The sequence below is a fragment of the Procambarus clarkii genome, chromosome 20 (genome assembly GCF_040958095.1).
Source record: "Procambarus clarkii isolate CNS0578487 chromosome 20, FALCON_Pclarkii_2.0, whole genome shotgun sequence".
Classification (NCBI taxonomy): Eukaryota; Metazoa; Arthropoda; class Malacostraca; order Decapoda; family Cambaridae; genus Procambarus; species Procambarus clarkii.
In genome coordinates this window covers 12,882,078-12,903,805 of record NC_091169.1, presented here as the reverse complement: position 1 = coordinate 12,903,805, position 21,728 = coordinate 12,882,078, and the positions used below count along the sequence as shown (strand labels likewise).

At 35.5% G+C, this 21,728-nt stretch overlaps 2 protein-coding genes across 2 annotated transcripts; both read left to right on the top strand.

Moving 5' to 3' along the window:
• Nucleotides 1-2,999: 2,999 nt before the first annotated feature.
• On the top strand, nucleotides 3,000-12,472 carry LOC123755239 (uncharacterized). The gene is made up of 9 exons (XM_069327978.1): nucleotides 3,000-3,254; nucleotides 3,432-3,503; nucleotides 3,772-3,987; nucleotides 4,702-4,824; nucleotides 5,128-5,265; nucleotides 5,445-5,642; nucleotides 5,956-6,060; nucleotides 6,340-6,569; nucleotides 12,131-12,472. Exons 1-9 carry the CDS (start codon nucleotides 3,158-3,160, stop codon nucleotides 12,470-12,472), a joined length of 1,521 nt encoding a protein of 506 aa, XP_069184079.1. The 5' UTR covers nucleotides 3,000-3,157.
• An 821-nt stretch (nucleotides 12,473-13,293) lies between these two features.
• Nucleotides 13,294-15,698, top strand: LOC123752631 (uncharacterized). Its single transcript, XM_069328175.1, has 6 exons — nucleotides 13,294-13,402; nucleotides 13,830-13,921; nucleotides 14,286-14,487; nucleotides 14,623-14,790; nucleotides 15,022-15,207; nucleotides 15,485-15,698. Exons 1-5 carry the CDS (start codon nucleotides 13,390-13,392, stop codon nucleotides 15,060-15,062), a joined length of 516 nt encoding a protein of 171 aa, XP_069184276.1. The 5' UTR covers nucleotides 13,294-13,389; the 3' UTR covers nucleotides 15,063-15,207; nucleotides 15,485-15,698.
• The last annotated feature ends 6,030 nt before the right edge of the window (nucleotides 15,699-21,728 follow it).

Below are 21,728 nucleotides of genomic sequence, written 5' to 3'. Positions count from 1 at the left end.
CAGACGACCAGACACGTGCATGGTCGATGGCGGCGAGGCATGGGCCCCAAGGCAGAGCACAAAGGGCGTAGGGCCCACCACGCCTGGCCACATGGCGACGCCGGCAAGGGCACGCCTGGCCGCCGACGGGGCCCCGGGCAGGGCGCGTGCCTGGGCACGCCGTGCTACGGGGCCCCCTGGACACGTACGAGCATGGCTGGACGGTGCCCCACATGAGGAGACCGAACGCAGGCCACTAGGGACGCGGCCCGGGGCACGCCGACCCTAAGCCAGCCACGCGACCTGCACGGCACGGGGGCGCCCGGCACAGGCCCAAGGAGGGCGCCCCAGCTCTCGCGGGAACTAACAGCAGAGAGCCCAAAGGACTAACTAAGGCGGCACACACGTACCGCGAGGGGATGGAGCTTGGCACACGCCGCACTGGGGAGGACCTGACTAGAATTGAACAGAAAACCTCACCTTGGGGTTAAAAGTGTAGGGCAGGAGGGCCCTGCCGGAACAGTCTGGGGTGTCGAGGGCCCCAGGATGTTTGTGAGAGAGAGGTCAGGTACCGAGGCAGCTGGCGTGTTGTCCATCTCGTGCGGAGTCGGGCGGCCGGGGAGAGTTTGCGAGGGCAGCGGCGAGGGCAGGCAGAGTGAGGGCAGAGCCCCTCTGAGCCCCCGTATTTATACGGCCCGCGCAACGCCGCGGGACGCGCTGCGCAAATGTTTCTTTCTCCCCCATCAGAAACATCCCCGCTTTGTGAAGCAGTGGCCATTTATTTAACCATAACTTTGCATTCATTTAATAATTATATTAAGATATGTTTTCCTTGAAATGTAGTTACATTATCGTCTACATGGCTTTATTCTGACATAAAGACCTATGGCGTTACTTTGCATATATGCAAAGTAATTATAAAATTGATTGGCTTGTGTGGAGGCCTTCACACTCCCTGAGCGAGCCATCAAGTAACTATAAAAAGGCATATATCTTAACTTTCAATTCAGTTATATTTATGCCAAAATATTAACATGCAGCTTATATTTATGTCTTTATGATGACATAGAAAACTTCGTTTATTACAATATCTAGATTAAATTAACATTGATCTTCGGAAGGTCATAGTTCCCATATCGGTAAGGAGAGCGTCGGCCATGAAGCCTTGTTTAAAGTATGAATATTTTTCCTCTCTAATAAGGTATAATCTCTGTGATGGATTCACAAAAACTATTTTATATCTGCCTTTCTGATAACATATACAAATATAATCTTTATTTGTGAATATTTGTTAATTAAGCAATATATCAGAGGGCGTGTAGGGTTCGGTGTTCAATGAACGAAAAGGACTGGATCACTGTGTACAGGAGGCTGATATGGCAGCAAACACTCTCCTGGCGACCATATATCTTGGATAAGTCGCTCCACACAATTGTCGCTTGGACCGTCGACTTCCTATGGCGTCACCTCTCACATATTTACGTCTAATTTCGTTATGAAATTAGATTATTTCAGAGTAAAAATAGGTTTGATCATGTTCTATGTGTAGCACCAACATTATAGTAAGTAAATATACCATATTTCTTCATTACTTACGTAATGCTAGGACGATTTGGGTAGTTTTGGGCTGATTTGGGTCGATTTGGGTAATTCTATGGACCGAACACGGGTGATCCTAGATTTTGCAGTCATCGGGAGAACAAATCCTTCATGCAAACTGCACCTACTATCAAGAAGAAGAAGATCCTAGATTTGGGCATGGTATGTAAAGTTTTCTCGGCATTTATGTAAATAATTCCTTCATATGTAATATTTTACTAATTGAAAAGAATGCAAATGTTTCATTGCTGTTTAGTTAAATAATTTTCAAAAACTTGTTGCAGTATTAAAGTTTTGCTTGTTATGTGTAGGAAGAATATATTTTACTGCATATTGGTATACACATTCTAATACGTTTTTAGTATGCAGCATATGTTGTTTTTATCAATTATGTTTTTTATAATTTATTTATTTATTTATTTATTTATTTATTTATTTATTTATTTATGCATATACAAGAATGTACATAAGGAATGTGAGGATACAAATATGGTAATTACAGTCTTGTAAAGCCACTAGCACGCGCAGCGTTTCGGGCAGGTCCTTAATCTAAGAAAATTTTAAGGAGGTAAATACTTGCAAAATTTATAGACAAAAAAATGATAACAGATTACATGAAATGAAAAAAAAAAAAAAGATGAGAGAAAATTGTAGGTACAGTATATTAAAGCACATAGGTAGCTAAGATTGATTGCAATGACAGCTTAAAATGGTAGTTGACAACAAATTGGTAGGCACAATACAGCGGAAACAATATAAGATTGATTGCAATGACAGCTTGAATGGTAGTTGACAAAAATTGGTAGTCACAATACAGCATATGGCTAGCACATAAAAGAAGACAGCAATGAACACAATGATAAGGTTGTTTGATATTACATAAAAATTAGGAGATTGGGTAACACTAGGTACAGAGCAAATTTAAAGCTCAGTGTAGGAAACTAAGAAGATGATAAGCTTTATATCTTCTTATTATAAACTAAGAAGATGAAAGCAGTACAATGTCTATAATAAGCTTCCTAGAAGGTTGTAACAGATCCCATGAGCACCACACCAGAAACAAATACCTATTTGATATTCCAAGAGTACGACTTAGTTAAACTAGAAATGCTTTACAAATCAAGGGACCTCGAATGTGGCCTTCCCAATTATGTTAAAGACTGTACCTCTCCCAACCAGTTTAAGTTAAAAACTAAGTACTAGCTAATTAACTCAATGTAACCTACCTCACCTCCAAAATGTCAACCCATCTCTTCTATTTAAAACAATGCTGTTTGTTGACCAAATTGTATTTTACTTTTTTTCTGCCATGTTTCACCCCCCCCCCTCCCTTTTTTACCATTTTTTTCTTATTTTTTCTCAACACAATTTATACTTTAATCTCTTTTAGTATTAAGTTTTAGTCTTAGTGTTTTTCCTGCCCGAAACACTTTGCGTAATAGTGGCTTTAGGCATTGTATGTACTAGCTCTATCTATAAATCCATCTACTTTTGTATCTTACCTTGTATGTATGTACTTTACCTGAATAAATAATTGTATTTGTATTTGTAATAGGTAGATGATACAGAAAGCAGTACAATGTCTGTCACAAATCCTTTTACTGCGGCAGCATTAAGACCACAAGTCAGTAGAATAAATATGCCTGGAAGATCGACCCCAGCCAGCATACTAGCAGGTAAAAAAACATTTAATCAGCTTTTGACAAAATTACAAATAAAGATGTGTTATGTTATGTCATTGTGTTAGGTTAGCCTAGCTATTATTTCCAATTTGTTTTTTAATTTGTATTAGTATGCAGTACTAGGCTATTGTAACAAATTGGAATGTACAACGTCCAATATTTTTTGGGCAGATTCGTTCTTGGCTCCTGAAAACTATCTTTACTTACCAGATGTACCAAGAATAACTCCGGACAATAATGATGGTATTGTTTATAAAATCATTTGATTATGGCCTTTATAATACATTAATATCAAAGTTTACAACCTTGTGTAATACAGTAAGTCTTTGTTTTAACAATAACAACAGAATTTTTTTTCTATGCTCAGCATAATTGGCTTGAAATCCATCATCCCATTATAATTTCTATCACTTTGATTATTGGTTTAGACAATTACATCAAAACATTTAATGTAGCTTCTCTTGCTACAGTTATAATGTATCCTATTGAGAATGTGTATTTTTTTTAACAGAAGGTCTCCAGACACTAGCAATTTTAGCTAAAGAGAACCTTCATCGTGAATATTTTAAAATAAACTCGGCTCTCCAGAAAAAATGTGAATATATGAAGCGAAGTTTAAATATTGAGGACCTAAATTATCTGAAGCCTTCAAACAAGAAAGGAAAAGGAGAAAATTACTGCAGGATTATTGAAATCAGTCAAACACAACGTTCAAACTTATCAGAAGGTAATTTTTTATTTAGTTATTTATTCCATGACCCATGTTTGTGTATTCCTATATCATAGTATAATGATAGGTTTAATTGCTAGTGTAGATTTCATTTTGCCTCAGACTTAAAATTATTTAGGTTTTTGGTGTTTTATTATTCAAAATTTGTTTATAGATAATCCAAGGTTATAGTCAACTTCTCCTTTGAAAACAGATATTTACCTGAATGCCACAAACTCTAGTAGCCTAGAAGAGTACAGGAAGCCCGTGGCTTGTCGAAATTCCCCCCATTTGCCTTTATGATCTTTTTTTGGGTATATTTAGAAATTCAGCACAGTTTTGGCAGTTACAGCTCTGGTGGGTAGGCAGTTCCATGTGTTAATAACCCTCTGGGTCAAAAATAATTTCCTGTTGTCAGCCCTACATTTTGGTTTGTTGAACTTGAAACCGTTGCTCTTTGTTTGTATTACATCTGAACCAAACTAGCCAAACTTTTTTTGATAATGTCATTGACTGCTTCATATCTGGCAATCTTTCCCTGTGTCTTATGACAGATTAGGCCATGGCTGCCATATTGGTCTGCCCTTGCATAGCCGCAAATACACCGGTGTTCGGTGGAGATAGGGGCAGCGATGGTCATAGACAGCAAAAAAATGTAGATAGTTTACAAATTAAAAATAGATAAAGTGTTGTGGAATTACCATACTTAAAGGTTGATTTTCTGCCAAACAGCCCTTCTGCCTGCTTCTCTTTCACCTCCACACATTCAAAGTTCTGACTTCTCAACTAGTGTACCAACATATACTCAAACATATTTACCAGCTGCAGAACAAACACCAAAATCATTGAATTCTGGTACGTCCCTATTTGAACTATGTAATGTAATATAATCTTAGTACCTAGTATCTACTATATATATATATATATATATATATATATATATATATATATATATATATATATATATATATATATATATATATATATATATATATATATATATATATCATAGTCTAACTAACACATTACTGAAAGCTGTCAGTTGTTCTAGATGCTTATATAATATGTATAAAATACACTTTTATTTACTACATCTATTTGCTCTTGAAGATTTTCCTGACTAATTTAGAATCCCATATTTCAAAGTACTTGCTGCAGAACTGGAGGAAATTTATGAATCTCAAGCAAGCATTTCTGATTGGCAAAAAAGAAGAAAAAATAGTGAGATTAAATGGGGAGAACGTAGGTCAATGTTGTTTAGCTGGACATTGTCAAAGTTGGGTGTTCCAGATAAAGGTAAATAACATCTTTAGTGTGTAATTATGGATAAATTTCAATGTAATTATGAAATGCATGATTAATGTCAATCTCTGAATACACTTAGATGTTTGTCATTTTTAAACTTGGTATACAATATTTCTAAATCCAATATTACCATTCAAAGTACATAATTACATTATTTTTTGGAAAACCAGGCAAATGTTGTGTACAATGTAGAAGTTGTGAGGCAAGCATAAAATGTGAAGACTGCTTTCATTTTTTGTGTCATAAATGTGATCAGCAGCAGCATTTTGTAATGCCTTTCCACCAGCGATTCTGCTGGAAAAATGGGTTCTTCGAGCCTTTAGACCCAACACAAACTGTGTGTTCAGATGGGAATGTCATTCACTGGAGTAAGTAATGTACCTGTAGTCTGTTTCTTATACTCTCATTTCTATCCTGAATCAAGCAGTGTTTTAAAATTTTATTTAGTTCATGTAATTTTTTTAGTAGTTTTTGTATTGGTCATTTTCCTCATTAATTATTGATTACCTCATTAATTACAGATTTTTAGTTAAATAAATGAATTTTTATTTGTTATTAAATATAAATCTTTCCTGTAACTCCAGTTAATGCTAAAAAAATTATTAGTAATTTAAAATGTAATGATTGAAACATGTATTTATTTTGCTGCATAGCTGATCTTGTAAATTTAATTGTTACCAGAGCCTGTTGTACCAGCACATCCACCTAATTCCTGCCCAAACTGCAGTGAGAGCAAGTTCACAACTTTAAGCTCCAATAATTTGTGCATCTTTGTAACTTTAAGTGGTAGGTTACTTTAAGAAACATTTATTTGATACTAGTATTGGTAGCTGGCATTGCTCAGGTGACCCTGGCTACAGTCTTCATCAATATAACCATTTATACTTCACTCTCTTTACCACTGTATCTTCATTTATGAAGACGTATTTATATCACATACGTATTTATAACCATACAGAGACTTGTTTATGGGTTGGTTTACACATATATTGATAGCCACACTTGAATCCCTTGCCAAATAAAATTGTTTTACTTCAATTTTTTTTATTTTTTTGTGGGGGGCAGGAAGGTATGATCTGTATACCCCAATATTTAGGTGCAAGTGCGGATATGTAGATGAAGAACTTGGGAAAGCCATGCACCAGTCTGGTTTTTATTCAACTGGAAGAAATAGTAGCACTTTCTACAGCATAAATCTATTGGATTCCTGGCATTTTCTCAAGAGAAGCAGCCCTGGAACTTCTCTTCAGGCATTAGTTAGTGCACTGGAATTATTTGGTGCTTCTCGAGGGCGTGTAAGTTTTCATACCATTACTGTTTTAATAGTGCAAGTATTAAATTGGTGTATAAACTTAAAAACTAAGTTTGTTACTAAGCAAATGCAGTGTCATTATTTAAGAAATAGGGTTAAATATTATTAAATTAATAAATAGCATGAATATTCTAAATATATATTTTATATATGTCTAATATCATAAGAAATGGAAATTGGTTACCAATCTTTAACAATTTCTCGTTTTATGTAATGCTCATGTAAGTATATTTTCATTTCCTGCAGGTATTTATAGTCTGTTGCTTAACATGCCACTGCTTGGCACTTTTTGATAATTACTTACACACATTTTACATCTTAGCATGGTCCCATCAATTTTGAAACAACAGAAAGAGTCTTCTTTGAATGGCGTTTCCATCAGTATGAACTTGGGAGAATAAAAGGAGAATTTGACAAGGGGTGCCCTGCATGTGATACAACACCTGTGGCTGTACATATTGATGGCAACAAGAAACTGTATCGTTACAACAAAGTTGGGAGGTAAATATTCAAGTTAAAATATTTAATGCTGCTCATTATTGTTAAGGTATAATGTAAGGTGTAGTAATGTTTGTAGTACTATAAACACAGCACTGTATAATATTTATATAGTGTCATGCAACTTTTAATCAGATTTTTTTTAATTGTTAACTGATTACACCTTTATTACTTGCCTTTCAACTTCAGTTGAATTTTTTTATTTGGACTAAGGCTTTACTAATTAAAAAATATTTATTTCACTATATACATTCATTTAGAATAGGAGGGATTATGATGTGAATGCCAGCTTGGGTAGTTGAATTAGTTTTAAGTGAAATGATGTTTAACTGTCATCAAAATGTCTCACACTATGAACATTCATTAATTTAATATCATTCCAGAGGAATCAGAAACTCATATTATTCTGGTGGTATCTTCGCTTGTGACAAAGAAGTTCAAGATCACGTTTCCACTATTCAGAACCTTAAAACTCAAGTAAGAATATTTTTACATCTGTTCGAAAGCCTAAAAATAGGTTTTCAAATAGAAACCTAAGACCTAATACCAGGTTTTTACCCATACAATATTTGAAGAGTACCTTTATATATTAGCTTGAGACATTAGGAGATACCCTCGAGGAGATACCAACTTTAATTTACAAAAAAGCCTCCAGATCTCTAGCCCCTGCTATTACATTGCTCTTCAACAAGTCACTTGAACTCCAAACCTTTCCTGACATTCTAAAAAAAGCAAGGGTAACCCCTGTCTACAAATGTGGTGATCTCACTGATGTTAACAACTACAGACCTATATCAATCCTGCCTAACTTGTCAAAAATATTCGAAAAGCTAATCTACAAGCAGCTTTACTCTTTTCTAGCCAAACACAATATACTTAGCTCTTGTCAATATGGCTTCAGACCCAAAAAAAGCACTAACGATGCACTTATTAGTATGATTAACTTAATTCACGCAGCTCTTGATAAAAAGGAGTTTCCTGTTGGGTTATTTGTGGACCTGCGTAAGGCTTTTGACACTGTCAACCATCAAAACCTTCTTCTTAAATTACATCATTATGGAGTCAGAGGACACTCCCTGCATTACCTCAAATCTTATCTTACTGACAGGCTCCAGTATGTTTCTGTGAATAATACAATTTCTCCCACCCTACCCATCAACATTGGTGTTCCTCAGGGCAGCATACTTGGCCCTCTCCTCTTTCTCATCTACATTAATGACCTTCCAAATGCCTCCCAACACCTCAAACCAATTCTATTTGCTGACGACACAACCTTCATTTACTCCAGTCCTGACCCCCTTGTTCTAAATGCCACAGTAAATACTGAGCTAGAGAAAGTCCATCTTTGGCTAACTGCCAACAAACTCACCCTTAACATTGACAAAACGTTTTATATTCTGTTTGGCAATAAATCCTCTAATCAAATAAATCTCAAAATAAACAATACCCAAATTTGTAACAAATTAGATGGCAAATTCCTTGGCGTTCTCATCGACCACAAGCTGAATTTCCAGGGTCACATTCTAAATATATCAAAAAAAGTTTCAAAAACTGTTGGCATTCTTTCTAAGATCAGATATTATGTACCCCGCCCTGCCCTGGTTACTCTCTATTACTCCCTCATCTATCCATACCTCAACTATGGTATTTGTGCTTGGGGTTCTACTACCCAAAATCATTTACGTCCTCTCATTACCCAACACAAAGCTGCTATTAGGACAATATCCAACTCTGGCCCCAGACAGCACTCGGTACCCTTACTCAAATTTCTGAATATGTTAGATATTAAGTCACTGCACATTCTCTCTTGTGTATTATACATATATAAAACGCTGAACTGTAATGCCAATCCTGACCTCAAAAGCTTCATTGAAGGTTGTAACAGAACCCATGAGCACCACACCAGGAATAAATACAGTTTTGATATTCCTAGAGTACGACTTAATCAAACTAGAAATGCTCTACAAATCAAGGGACCCAGAATGTGGAATGACCTTCCCAACCATGTTAAAGACTGTACCTCTCTCAACCAGTTTAAGATAAAAACTAAACACTACCTAATAAATTCCCTGTAACCCACCTCACTCCGTTATTGTCAACCCATATCTGTTATTTTATTTTATTATTATTATTTTTTTTTTAATCAACACTGTTTGTCAACCTATTGTATTTGTGCTGCTTTTTCAGTCATATGTTCCCCCTTTTTTTATCTTTATTTATATTTGTTTTCAACACTTTTTATTCTTTATGCTCAATTAGTATTAAGTTCTAGATATTAATGTTTTTCTTGCCCGAAACGCATTGCGTAATAGTGGCTTTAGGCATTGTATGTACTAGCTCTATCTATTTATCAATCCATTAATGTAACATCACTTGTATGTATGTACCTTACCTGAATAAACATATTTATATTTATTTATTTATTATCAATAATGTATATTAATTGGACGGTTCCTAACTATATCATGTTCAAAAAAATCTATAAAATATATGGAATGCATATTGAATGATGAAAAATATTACATAAAAAAAATTACATTTATATATGACTAATATATATATTTATTTATTTATTTATTTATTTATTTATGCATATACAAGAATGTACATAAGGAACTGCCAACAAACTCACCCTTAACATTGACAAAACCTTCTATATTCTGTTTGGCAATAAATCCTCTAGTCTTATAAATCTCAAAATAAACAATACCCAAATTTGTAACAAATTAGATGGCAAATTCCTTGGCATTCTCATTGACCACAAGCTGAATTTCCAGGGACACATTCTAAATATATCTAAAAAAGTTTCAAAAACTGTGGGCATTCTTTCTAAGATCAGATATTATGTACCACGCCCTGCCCTGGTGACTCTCTATTACTCCCTTATCTATCCTTATCTCAACTATGGTATTTGTGCTTGGGGTTCTACTACCCAAAATCACTTACGTCCTCTAATTACCCAACACAAAGCCGCTATTAGAACAATATCCAACTCTGGCCCCAGACATCACTCGGTACCCCTACTCAAATCTCTTAATATGTTAGATATTAAGTCTCTGCACATTCTCTCATGTGTATTATACATATATAAAACGCTAAACTATAATGCCAATCCTGATCTTAAAAGCTTCATAGTAGGTTGTAACAGAACCCATGAGCACCACACCAGAAATAAATACAGTTTTGATATTCCTAGAGTACGTCTTAATCAAACTAGAAATGCTCTGCAAATCAAGGGGCCCAGAATGTGGAATGACCTTCCCAACCATGTTAAAGACTGTACCTCTCTCAACCAGTTTAAGATAAAAACTAAACACTACCTAATAAATTCCCTGTAATCTACCTCACTCCTCTATTGTCAACCCATGTCTGTTATTTTCTTTTTTTTTTTTTTTTTTTTTTTAATCAACACTGTTTGTCAACCTATTGTATTTGTGCTGCTTTTTCAGTCATGTTTCCCCCTTTTTTTTTATCTTTATTTGTATTTGTTCTCAACATCTTTTATTCTTTATGCTCAATTAGTATTAAGTTCTAGATATTAATGTTTTCTTGCCCGAAACGCATTGCGTAATAGTGGCTTTAGGCATTGTATGTACTAGATCTATCTATATATCAATCCATTAATGTAACATCACTTGTATGTATATACCTTACCTGAATAAACATCTGAATCTGAATCTGAATCTGAATCTGAATGTGAGGATACAATTATGGTAATTACAGTCTTGTAAAGCCACTAGCACGCGCAGCGTTTCGGGCAGGTCCTTAATCTAAGAAAATTTTAAGGAGGTAAATACTTGCAAAATTTATAGACAAAAAAATGATAACAGATTACATGGAATGAGAAAAAAAAAAAGATGAGAGAAAATTATAGGTACAGTATATTAAAGCACATAGGAAGCTATGATTGATTGCAATGACAGCTTAAAATGGTAGTTGACAACAAATTGGTAGGCACAATACAGCAGAAACAATATAAGATTGATTGCAATGACAGCTTGAATGGTAGTTGACAAAAATTGGTAGTCACAATACAGCATATGGCTAGCACATAAAAGAAGACAGCAATGAACACAATGATAAGGTTGTTTGATATTACATAAAAATTAGGAGATTGGGTACCACTAGGTACAGAGCAAATTTAAAGCTCAGTGTAGGAAACTAAATAGATGAAGTTAGGTACTTTTTGGTTTTGCTTTTAAATAAGGCAAAAGTTTTACAGTTTTTCAATTCACTAGGGAGTGAGTTCCATAGACTAGGTCCCTTAATTTGCATAGAGTGTTTACACAGATTAAGTTTGACCCTGGGGATATCAAAGAGATATTTATTTCTGGTGTGGTGATAATGGGTCCTATTACATCTGTCCAGGGAGAGTTTCAGAGCATGGTTTGCATTTAAGAACAGGGTTTTGTAAATGTAGTTGACACAAGAGAATGTGTGGAGGGAGTTAATATTTAGCAAGTTTAGAGATTTAAACAAGGGAGCTGAGTGTTGTCTGAAAGCAGTTAGTTATTATTCTGATAGCAGATTTTTGCTGTGTGATGATGGGCTTAAGGTGGTTTGCAGTGGTAGACCCCCATGCACAGATACCATAATTAAGATAGGGGTAGATTAGTGCATAATATAGTGAGAGGAGAGCAGAGTTAGGAACATAATATCTGATTTTGGAGAGTATACCAACTGTCTTAGAGACTTTCTTAGTTATGTGTTGAATGTGGGTGCTGAAGTTGAGTCTCTTGTCTAGGATCCATTAATGTAACATCACTTGTATGTATGTACCTTACCTGAATAAACATCTGAATCTAAACATCTGAATCTGAATAGGCCAAGAAACTTGCCATCATTTTTATTACTGATGTTAATGTTGTCTATCTGTAGCTGAATTGCATTTGATGATTTGCTTCCAAATAAGATGTAGTAAGTCTTTTCGATGTTTAATGTTAGTATATATATATATATATATATATATATATATATATATATATATATATATATATATATATATATATATATATATATATATATAATTTTACTTTTGTCCAACAGAGTAGCCATATGTGTGGAGTGTCGACATTGAAAGCTGCCAAAAATAAACCTGTTTCATTTAGAAGTTTGGATGAAACTGGCATAAGCATGGCTTCCTGTCGACATGGAATTATTCTTGCTGCATTAAATATGTATCAGGGAGAGCTCTACAGTTATGCCCACTATTTGCAAATGAACCGTTTACAAAATGTGTCCTTCATATGCCAGGATATCATCTGTAAATACTGGCCATGGGCCTTAAAGATTTCATCAAGAGAACAGAAGTTCTCACTTAGGCCTAGGAAAGCCTTTTTTAGGAGTCCTACATGGCAAAGGACATTCTTGGTATTGTCAGGTAAATAATCTAATACTGTAATAATATTTTGACTTCGTTTTACTGTAAGTTGGAAAATATAATTTCTTTTAAACTCTTATATGTAAGGATTTATCTATGTTAAATGCAAATTGGTAATACAGTAGGTAGTTTTTACCAAACGTTCTGCTATTATGTCAAAGGTTTTGTATGGAGGGCGGTGGCAAGAAGGAAGTTAGACTGAATATGTTAGACATTAAGTCACTGCACATTCTCTCATGTGTACTATACATATACAAAACGCTAAATTGTAATGCCAATCCTGATCTCAAAAGCTTCATAGAAGGTTGTAACAGAACCCATGAGCACCACACCAGAAATAAATACAGTTTTGATATTCCTAGAGTACGACTTAATCAAACCAGAAATGCTCTACAAATCAAGGGGCCCAGAATGTGGAATGACCTTCCCAACCATGTTAAAGACAGTACCTCTCTCAACCAGTTTAAGATAAAAACTAAACACTACCTAATAAATTCCCTGTAACCTACCTCACTCCTCTATTGTCAACCCATGTCCGTTATTTCCTTTTTTTTAATCAACACTGTTTGTCAACCTATTGTATTTGTGCTGCTTTTTCAGTCATGTTCCCCCTTTTTTTTTTTTTTTTTTTTTTTTTTTTTTTTATCTTTATTTGTATTTGTTCTCAACACTTTTTATTCTTTATGCTCAATTAGTATTAAGTTCTAGATATTAATGTTTTTCTTGCCCGAAACGCATTGCGTAATAGTGGCTTTAGGCATTGTATGTACTAGCTCTATCTATATATCAATCCATTAATGTAACATCACTTGTATGTATATACCTTACCTGAATAAACATCTGAATCTGAAGTGGCCTGACATCTGGGGAGGAGGCAGAGCAAGTATTTTCCTACCTTTCAAGATATAACAACAACACTAAGAACATGCTTAAAGCTGGTATGTGTTAATTTTTGTTTAATCTAGTTCTAAATTTTGTACCTTTCAATCAAATCAGTACAATGGTAATATTTGATGGTTATATATATCCAGATAATGTTATAAAATAATATAAGAATATAGGAAATTGCAGAAAGGCATTTTGGCTCATATAAAGTAGCATTATACTCATATGCAACCAACATATACTGTACATGTATAATCCTTGTTTGAAAAATCAAGTTGTCCCTGTTTTTATGCTTTCTTTCACAACCTGATATTTTTAATCTTATTACTCTACCACTATTTTTGAGTTCTTTGTTTCCTCTGAAATAACAATTAATTCATTCCACTTAAGACAGCATCAATATCATCATCCTTTTACTTTCCAATCAGTATTTTGAGACAGTATTAAGATGTCAATGAATAACTAAATTTATTTCCACAGAGCGTACAGAAGAACTGACAGAGGGGGCACTCTTTTGGAATCACAGAAAAATTAATGGAATGCCTCGGGCATTAGTTGCCAGATTCAGAAAGGTATTAACATATGAATTGTTCTATACAATGAAAATATAGAATTATATATAAATATACAATTGTTCTATACAATGAATCAAGTGTATATACATGTTTTATTTATCTTTAATCTTATTATAAGACACTAATGGTATTTTCTTCTCATAGACAAAGTAAAATTGGATAAAAACCCACTTGTGTATTTGGGAAATTTATGTAAAGAATTACACCAAGTCTTTCACACACTCCTTGGTGCTTTGTCAAGGTCTGAATCTGAAAAACACATACTCAGACCTTGACAAAGCACTAAGGATAGTTCAAAAGACTTCGTTTAACTCTGAACATAAATTTTACAATAAATATGATGGCATTTATTTTTAAATAGGCCACAGAGACAGCTGCAGCAGTTTCAAATGAGATTCACAGGCTTAATGTCCCAGAATCTGTTATTGAGAAATGGAGATCAGAATTACTGATCATTGCAAGATCCTTAAATAACAGATCCTCTGCCAATAACATTGAGCATACTATCGAGGCATATGGAGAGAATATAAGGCATCGCAAAAATCAGATTACCACTTATGCAGGTAGACATTAATTGCTTTTTTGTTTGTTCACTGAAACCTAAACATTAATACAGTACACAGTTGTTAAATTAGTTTTTCTATGTAAAATACTATTGGTGCAAATCAAATATTTGATAACAACCTGAAACTTTACAGTTTCATCTAAAATGAGAGCTGTATTGAGAAACAAAAATGAAGTTGAGAAAAAAAAACTACGAGATCTCATAAAAATCTACAATCAGAACCATCCGGATTTGTCTGAAGCAGATGTTTTAACTGGCATCCTTCCATGGCACAATTTATTGCTTCATCAAAACACAAGTGGTATTTACACAAGATCTAATGATTCATTAGTTTTCTCAGCATTTTCAAATATTTATATATTATTTGTATTAATATTACTTTTATATATGGAAAGACTGCAATACCATTAAATTGAGTTTGTTTTCTAAAGGTAAATTTTATAGATACAATTTTTAATGATGTTTAATTCACAAATGATTCCCATTATTATAATTTGTCAATCACATACTGTATTTTCATTTTGCATTATAGTGTCCCTGACTGAAAAAAAGAAGTGCAGTGGAAAAGTTTGAGCTCCAGAAGAGATGTAGAGAGGAGGAATCACTAACCATTCAAGAAATGATAACATGGTTACAGTACTACAAAAAGAAAAGGGACAAACTATCCGAGTATATTCAAGAATTTCAATGTGATTCTTTCCCTTCATGTCTCTGCAAGGTAAGAAATTCAAAATACTTTTTGCAATTTAGATCTTCAAAACACTCAACTCACTTAAATGTGTTCAATTAGTCACAGTAATATTGCCATCACCTTTCACATTTAAACTATGAAACACTTCCATTTTCAAGAGTGGTACTGTGGAGAATATGGCTTTTATTATTATTTGTATCCTTTTGTTTTACTTAATCTATACTTTTATATATTTGCATTATGTACAACTAAATAGGTACAGTATATATTTGACTCTTAAGATGTTTTAAATATTATATTCCAGGATTCTAACACGTACACCATTGAAAACCCAATTCTGTCAGAAGAAGAGAAACGTGGATTATTGGCTCTTCTCAAGCAGGGTCAAAAGCAATGTGCTGACAAGCTTACTGAAGCCAAACATTTATTTAGTTCCTACCAGCCAAATGAGGTCTATGAGCCTTTCTTGGAGCTCTTAGAAAGTGATGAAGATGAAGACATGTATTGACAAAATGAATAGATACAAATGAACAAATCCACAAGGGCCATGATGAGGGTTCGAACCTCTACCTATAAGTCAGACAATCCTTGTAAATATTTATTGTATGTATGTACCTTACCTAAATAAAATTGTATTGTATTGTATTGTATGTCCGAGAGGATCCCACACGAGCCTTAATGGACTGTGTTACGACATGGCAAAAGAATTCCAACCGGGAGTTCAACTGACCTCAATCGTAGATTTAAGGCATCACGCTATTGTGATTTCTGTGTTTAACAAATAGATACAAGATAGGCTTTTAAATTTTTACTTACTTACTTTTGTCCTGTTGCTTGGTTACATGAATTGACCACACAAATTATGTTGCTTAGTTACAGAGATTCTTATAACTACATGAATTTTGTTGTTCATTTATAAGCCCATTATGTGCCTCTAAAAATTTCCACTGCCACTCACAGGATGGGTATGTTGTGCATAATAAATAAACTAAACTAATATTTTATATGCATATAAAATAAATAAATAAATAAATAAATAAATATGTTTATTCAGGTAAGGTACATACATACAAGTGATGTTACATTAATGGATTGATATATAGATAGAGTTAGTACATACAATGCCTAAAGCCACTATTACGCAATGCGTTTCGGGCAAGAAAAACATTAATATCTAGAACTTAATACTAATTGAGCATAAAGAATAAAAAGTGTTGAAAACAAATTCAAATAAAGATAAAAAAAAGGGGGAACATGACTGAAAAAGCAGCACAAATACAATAGGTTGACAAACAGTGTTGATTAAAAAAAAAAAAAAAAAAAAAAAAAAAAAAAATAATAATAATAAAATAAAATAACAGACATGGGTTGACAATAAAGGAGTGAGGTGGGTTACAGGGAATTTATTAGGTATTGTTTAGTTTTTATCTTAAACTGGTTGAGAGAGGTACAGTCTTTAACATGGTTGGGAAGGTCATTCCACATTCTGGGTCCCTTGATTTGTAGAGCATTTCTAGTTTGATTAAGTCGTACTCTAGGAATATCAAAACTGTATTTATTCCTGGTGTGGTGCTCATGGGTTCTGTTACAACCTTCAATGAAGCTTTTGAGGTCAGGATTGGCATTACAGTTCAGCGTTTTATATATGTATAATACACAAGAGAGAATGTGCAGTGACTTAATATCTAACATATTCAGAGATTTGAGTAAGGGTACCGAGTGATGTCTGGGGCCAGAGTTGGTTATTGTCCTAATAGCAGCTTTGTGTTGGGTAATGAGAGGACGTAAATGATTTTGGGTAGTAGAACCCCAAGCACAAATACCATAGTTGAGGTATGGATAGATGAGGGAGTAATAGAGAGTAACCAGGGCAGGGCGGGGTACATAATATCTGATCTTAGAAAGAATGCCAACAGTTTTTGAAACTTTTTTTGATATATTTAGAATGTGACCCTGGAAATTCAGCTTGTGGTCGATGAGAACGCCAAGGAATTTGCCATCTAATTTGTTACAAATTTGGGTATTGTTTATTTTGAGATTTATCTGATTAGAGGATTTATTGCCAAACAGAATATAAAACGTTTTGTCAATGTTAAGGGTGAGTTTGTTGGCAGTTAGCCAAAGATGGACTTTCTCTAGCTCAGTATTTACTGTGGCATTTAGAGCAAGGGGGTCAGGACTGGAGTAAATGAAGGTTGTGTCGTCAGCAAATAGAATTGGTTTGAGGTGTTGGGAGGCATTTGGAAGGTCATTAATGTAGATGAGAAAGAGGAGAGGGCCAAGTATGCTGCCCTGAGGAACACCAATGTTGATGGGTAGGGTGGGAGAAATTGTATTATTCACAGAAACATACTGGAGCCTGTCAGTAAGATAAGATTTGAGGTATTGCAGGGAGTGTCCTCTGACTCCATAATGATGTAATTTAAGAAGAAGGTTTTGATGGTTGACAGTGTCAAAAGCCTTACGCAGGTCCACAAATAACCCAACAGGAAACTCCTTTTTATCAAGAGCTGCGTGAATTACGTTAATCATACTAATAAGTGCATCGTTAGTGTTTTTTTTGGGTCTGAAGCCATATTGACAAGAGCTAAGTATATTGTGTTTGGCTAGAAAAGAGTAAAGCTGCTTGTAGATTAGCTTTTCGAATATTTTTGACAAGTTAGGCAGGATTGATATAGGTCTATAGTTGTTAACATCAGTGAGATCACCACATTTGTAGACAGGGGTTACTCTTGCTTTTTTTAGAATGTCAGGAAAGGTTTGGAGTTCAAGTGACTTGTTGAAGAGCAATGCAATAGCAGGGGCTAGAGATCTGGAGGCTTTTTTGTAAATTAAAGTTGGTATCTCCTCGAGGGCACTAGACTTGGTTTTAAGGGAAAGGATTATTTCATTGACATCAGTGGAACTAGTAGGCTTTAGGTACAGAGACTGTGGATAGTTACCTGTAAGATAGTCCTTAACATCAGTACAGGAAGATGGAATATCATTTGCAAGGGATGACCCAATGGAAGAGAAGAACCTATTGAACTCAATAGCAGAATCAGAGGCTGAAAGCTGACCAACGTTATTGGAAAGGAGTGTTGGTTTGTTATTTAAAATCTTCTTTGATCCCAATATTTGTGAAATTGTGCTCCAAGTTTTTTTAATGTTGCTCTTTATTTGGGTAAATATATCTTCATAGTATTTAGTTTTGGCTCGTCTAATTATTTTAGATAGCAATAACGAGTAATTCTTTGAGAATTCTTTGGAGACTGTTCCTAGCCTATACTTCTTCTCAAGGTCGTGTTTTTTGTTAATGGATTTAAGTATTCCCTTTGTAAGCCAAGGATTGTTAAGTCTTTTGCTTGTGACTTGTTTTGTAAGCATAGGACAGTGGGTGTTATAAAGGCTAAGAGTTGTTTGTAGAAAAGATTTCACTGCTAGGTTGATGTCCCCTATGTTACCTAACTCGGACTCCCAGTTGACATTATCAGCAGCAGTTATAAAATTGTTTATAGCAGTTTCATTGTGCAGCCTAAAGCTTAACTCCCTTGTCTCTAGAGGTGGTTTGCTAATGTTAGTTAAGAGAAATGTGGGGTAATGGTCTGTAGTGCTATCGGTGATTATACCTGAAGTAAGCGGAGAGGTTATGTTGGTCCAGATGTGATCTAGAGTCGTAGCAGTACTATCAGTGATTCTAGTTGGTCTAGTGATTAAGGGTATGAGGAAGCAGGAATTCATACAGTTGAGGAAGCTAACAGCAGTAGGGTGTTCAGGCTCGCAGAGGTCAATATTAAAGTCCCCTGCGATAATTAGATGGTTTTTGTTCAATCTGTTATCTAGTATTAGATTTCTAAGGTTTGAGTTGAATTCAGACACATCAGTGTTAGGAATTCTATAGACTGCACCCACAGACAGGACAGACTCGGCACCCTTGACTCTGAAACTGGCGAAGATATACTCCCCACAGCAGTCTCTAGTTCTAATTATTTTTAAGCATGTTAGTTCTTGGTGGTAGTAAAGAGCAGTACCACCACCTCTCTGCATTTGACGACAGTTGTGAATTGCCGAGTAGTTAGGCATGTTAAAGAGTTGAGTATTATCCTCTTTCAACCACGTTTCAGTAAGTATAATAAAAGAGAATTTGTTGTCAATAGTTTCAATCAAGGCACTAACATCATCGAAAAGCATATACTTTTGTCTTTTAATACAATAAAACTGGATTATATTAAAATATTTTCCTCATGCTGTGTTTTTCTCAACCCTCTGAAACTATCACTGGAAAAAAAGTGGTAGCCAAGAGGAGGATTCGAACCCCTCACTTGGTACTCTCAAGCTAGCACTGTAGACCACCATGCAACTACTTTGTAAAAATTAATGCCACCTGGGACACCACTGAATCCTCTGATTAAATCCAATTCTCAATGATACATCACATCAATATGATTTCATAATACAAAGGCATGCATACTCTCAATATAAAATACCTTAAACACTCAAGTGAGTGTTGTGTATTGATGTGTGATTTAAAAGTTGAGTAGGTATGGAGGACAAGTACTGGGCTTTATTGTTTGGGATGGTAAAAAATCAAGTCAAAATGTTTATTCAGGTAAATGTACATACATAGATGAGTTACAAACATAATGTTGGATTTATAGATAGAGCTAGTGCATACAATACCTAAACCCATTAATGTGCACAGCGTTTCGGGCAAGGTTTGGGTGTCACATTTCATGATTGCTTGAGAGGGAAGGAAAGAGAGAGAAATGGGGAGATGGAGGCAACGGGTATTTGAGGCTGAAATACGCAGAATAGAAAGCTTTCAATAGAAATAGCAGCAGTAAAAATTCGTCCTGAAGTGTTATAAAGGACAGGGGTCGTAAGAAGACTTTGAAAAGACTGCCTACAGATATCATCAGGACTTCCAACCATTCGCCGTGCTGGAGGACGAATGAACGTCGTCATTCCTTCATTTTCTAGTGTGTGGATTGGTCAACATAAGGGAGGAATCCTGATTATATGTGGCATATTTAGTCGAGCATAAAGACGTATGTAGGTGAAACCTTGCTGAACAATGGTGTGAGTTGGTACAGTACACTTGCGCACTGAGAGTCGGTACAGTATCTCGCAAGTGTGTTCTAGACCACACTTGAAAGTAGATTAGTTAATATTTGTTATTCTGCTGCTTATATGCTCTTGGCAACAAAGTAAGGTGTAGTAGAGGGGATAGTAGTAATAATAAGAACTGCAGAGGGCCTATTGGCCCATACCAGGCAGCTCCTATTATAACCACCGAATGAGAAGGAGATAGTAATAAGAATAAGAAGAGGATAGCAAGGGAGCATAGGAGCAGACAATGAACAGAAAAAGGGAGAAGAGAGAAAGTTATGTTCTGGTCTTGTGCTTACACTCATGGTGGGTAGAGTAAATAGTTCCGTGATTTGGGTGTTCATGGTAGGTTGCTCTATTCTTATGTGAATTGCTTCAAGAATTCTGGGGATACTGCTTCACAGTCTTTATGAGGGGTGTCCAGCTGCTGGACACCTTTGTTGACCAGGAGAGTGGCTGTGTTGATGGCTTCAGGGTGGCCACTGCATGATTCAGGAACTCTTAAAGCTCTTCTAAGGTCATTGGTTGCTTCACATTCCAGAAGATAGTGAAGTAATGGCTTTTTCTGATCAGGGGGAGAAAGATACTGGCAGTATGGGGCTTTAAATTTATTGAAGATTAAATTCTGCAGAACATGTAAATATATAAAGTTCAAATATATAAAGTAAGTAATTATATAAAGTTTATATTAAACACGGTTTATATTATAGACTTATAACAAAGTTTATATTATATTAAACTTAAAATTGAACATGTAAATATATAAAGTTTCAAATATATAAATTAAGTAAATATATAACGTTTATATTAAAATATATAAAGTAAATATATAAAGTAAGAATTAACAGTAACAATTCCAAGTCCGAGGACTAGATTTAACTTAAAAGGTACACCCGTAGTAAGTATGAGACCTTAGCCTATAGTGACATGGAAACTAATTCTGCAGAAACCTAAAGGTTAACTGGTACTAGAATTAAGGCCGAGTGCAAATGTGTAGTAATTATATAACACTAGGATATAACAGGCAGGACACAAAGAATAACTAATAAGTGAGACCACATAACACGTAATGTACCCGGCCAAGAGGCCGTAAAAGGCCTAATGGATAAGGAGAAGGGGGTGTGACTACAAGTAGGGCTTACTAGCACCTAGACTGGGCAAAGTATTAGCTGCGGACAGCGGGACACTTGGGGACCGGCGCTGCACCCCCCTTCCCACATGCAGTGGGGAGAAAAGGGGGCAACTGTGCAAAGCATGACGGGGGTACAAAGACAGCCGCTTGCAAAGGGGAGGTGGGTGGGCTTTGCGAGGGCAGCGGCGGGGGCAGGCGGAGTGAAGGCAGAGCCCCTTTGTGCGCCCGTATTTATACGGCCCCAGCCTGCCCGCGCAACGCCGCGGGACGCGCTGCGCAAATGTTTCTCTCTCCCCCATCAGAAAAATCCCCGCTTGCGATCAAGCAG

Bases quoted from the DNA above. Each gene is read 5' to 3' on its own strand.
- LOC123752631 (XM_069328175.1), top strand. The intron at 13,922-14,285 runs GTATTAACATAT...ATTTTTAAATAG, and splicing joins TAGTTGCCAGATTCAGAAAG to GCCACAGAGACAGCTGCAGC. The intron at 14,488-14,622 runs GTAGACATTAAT...GAAACTTTACAG, and splicing joins TCAGATTACCACTTATGCAG to TTTCATCTAAAATGAGAGCT.
- LOC123755239 (XM_069327978.1), top strand. From the start codon at position 3,158: ATGTCTGTCACAAATCCTTTTACTGCGGCAGCATTAAGACCACAAGTC. The intron at 3,255-3,431 runs GTAAAAAAACAT...TTTTTTGGGCAG, and splicing joins CCCAGCCAGCATACTAGCAG to ATTCGTTCTTGGCTCCTGAA. The intron at 3,504-3,771 runs GTATTGTTTATA...TTTTTTTAACAG, and splicing joins AACTCCGGACAATAATGATG to AAGGTCTCCAGACACTAGCA.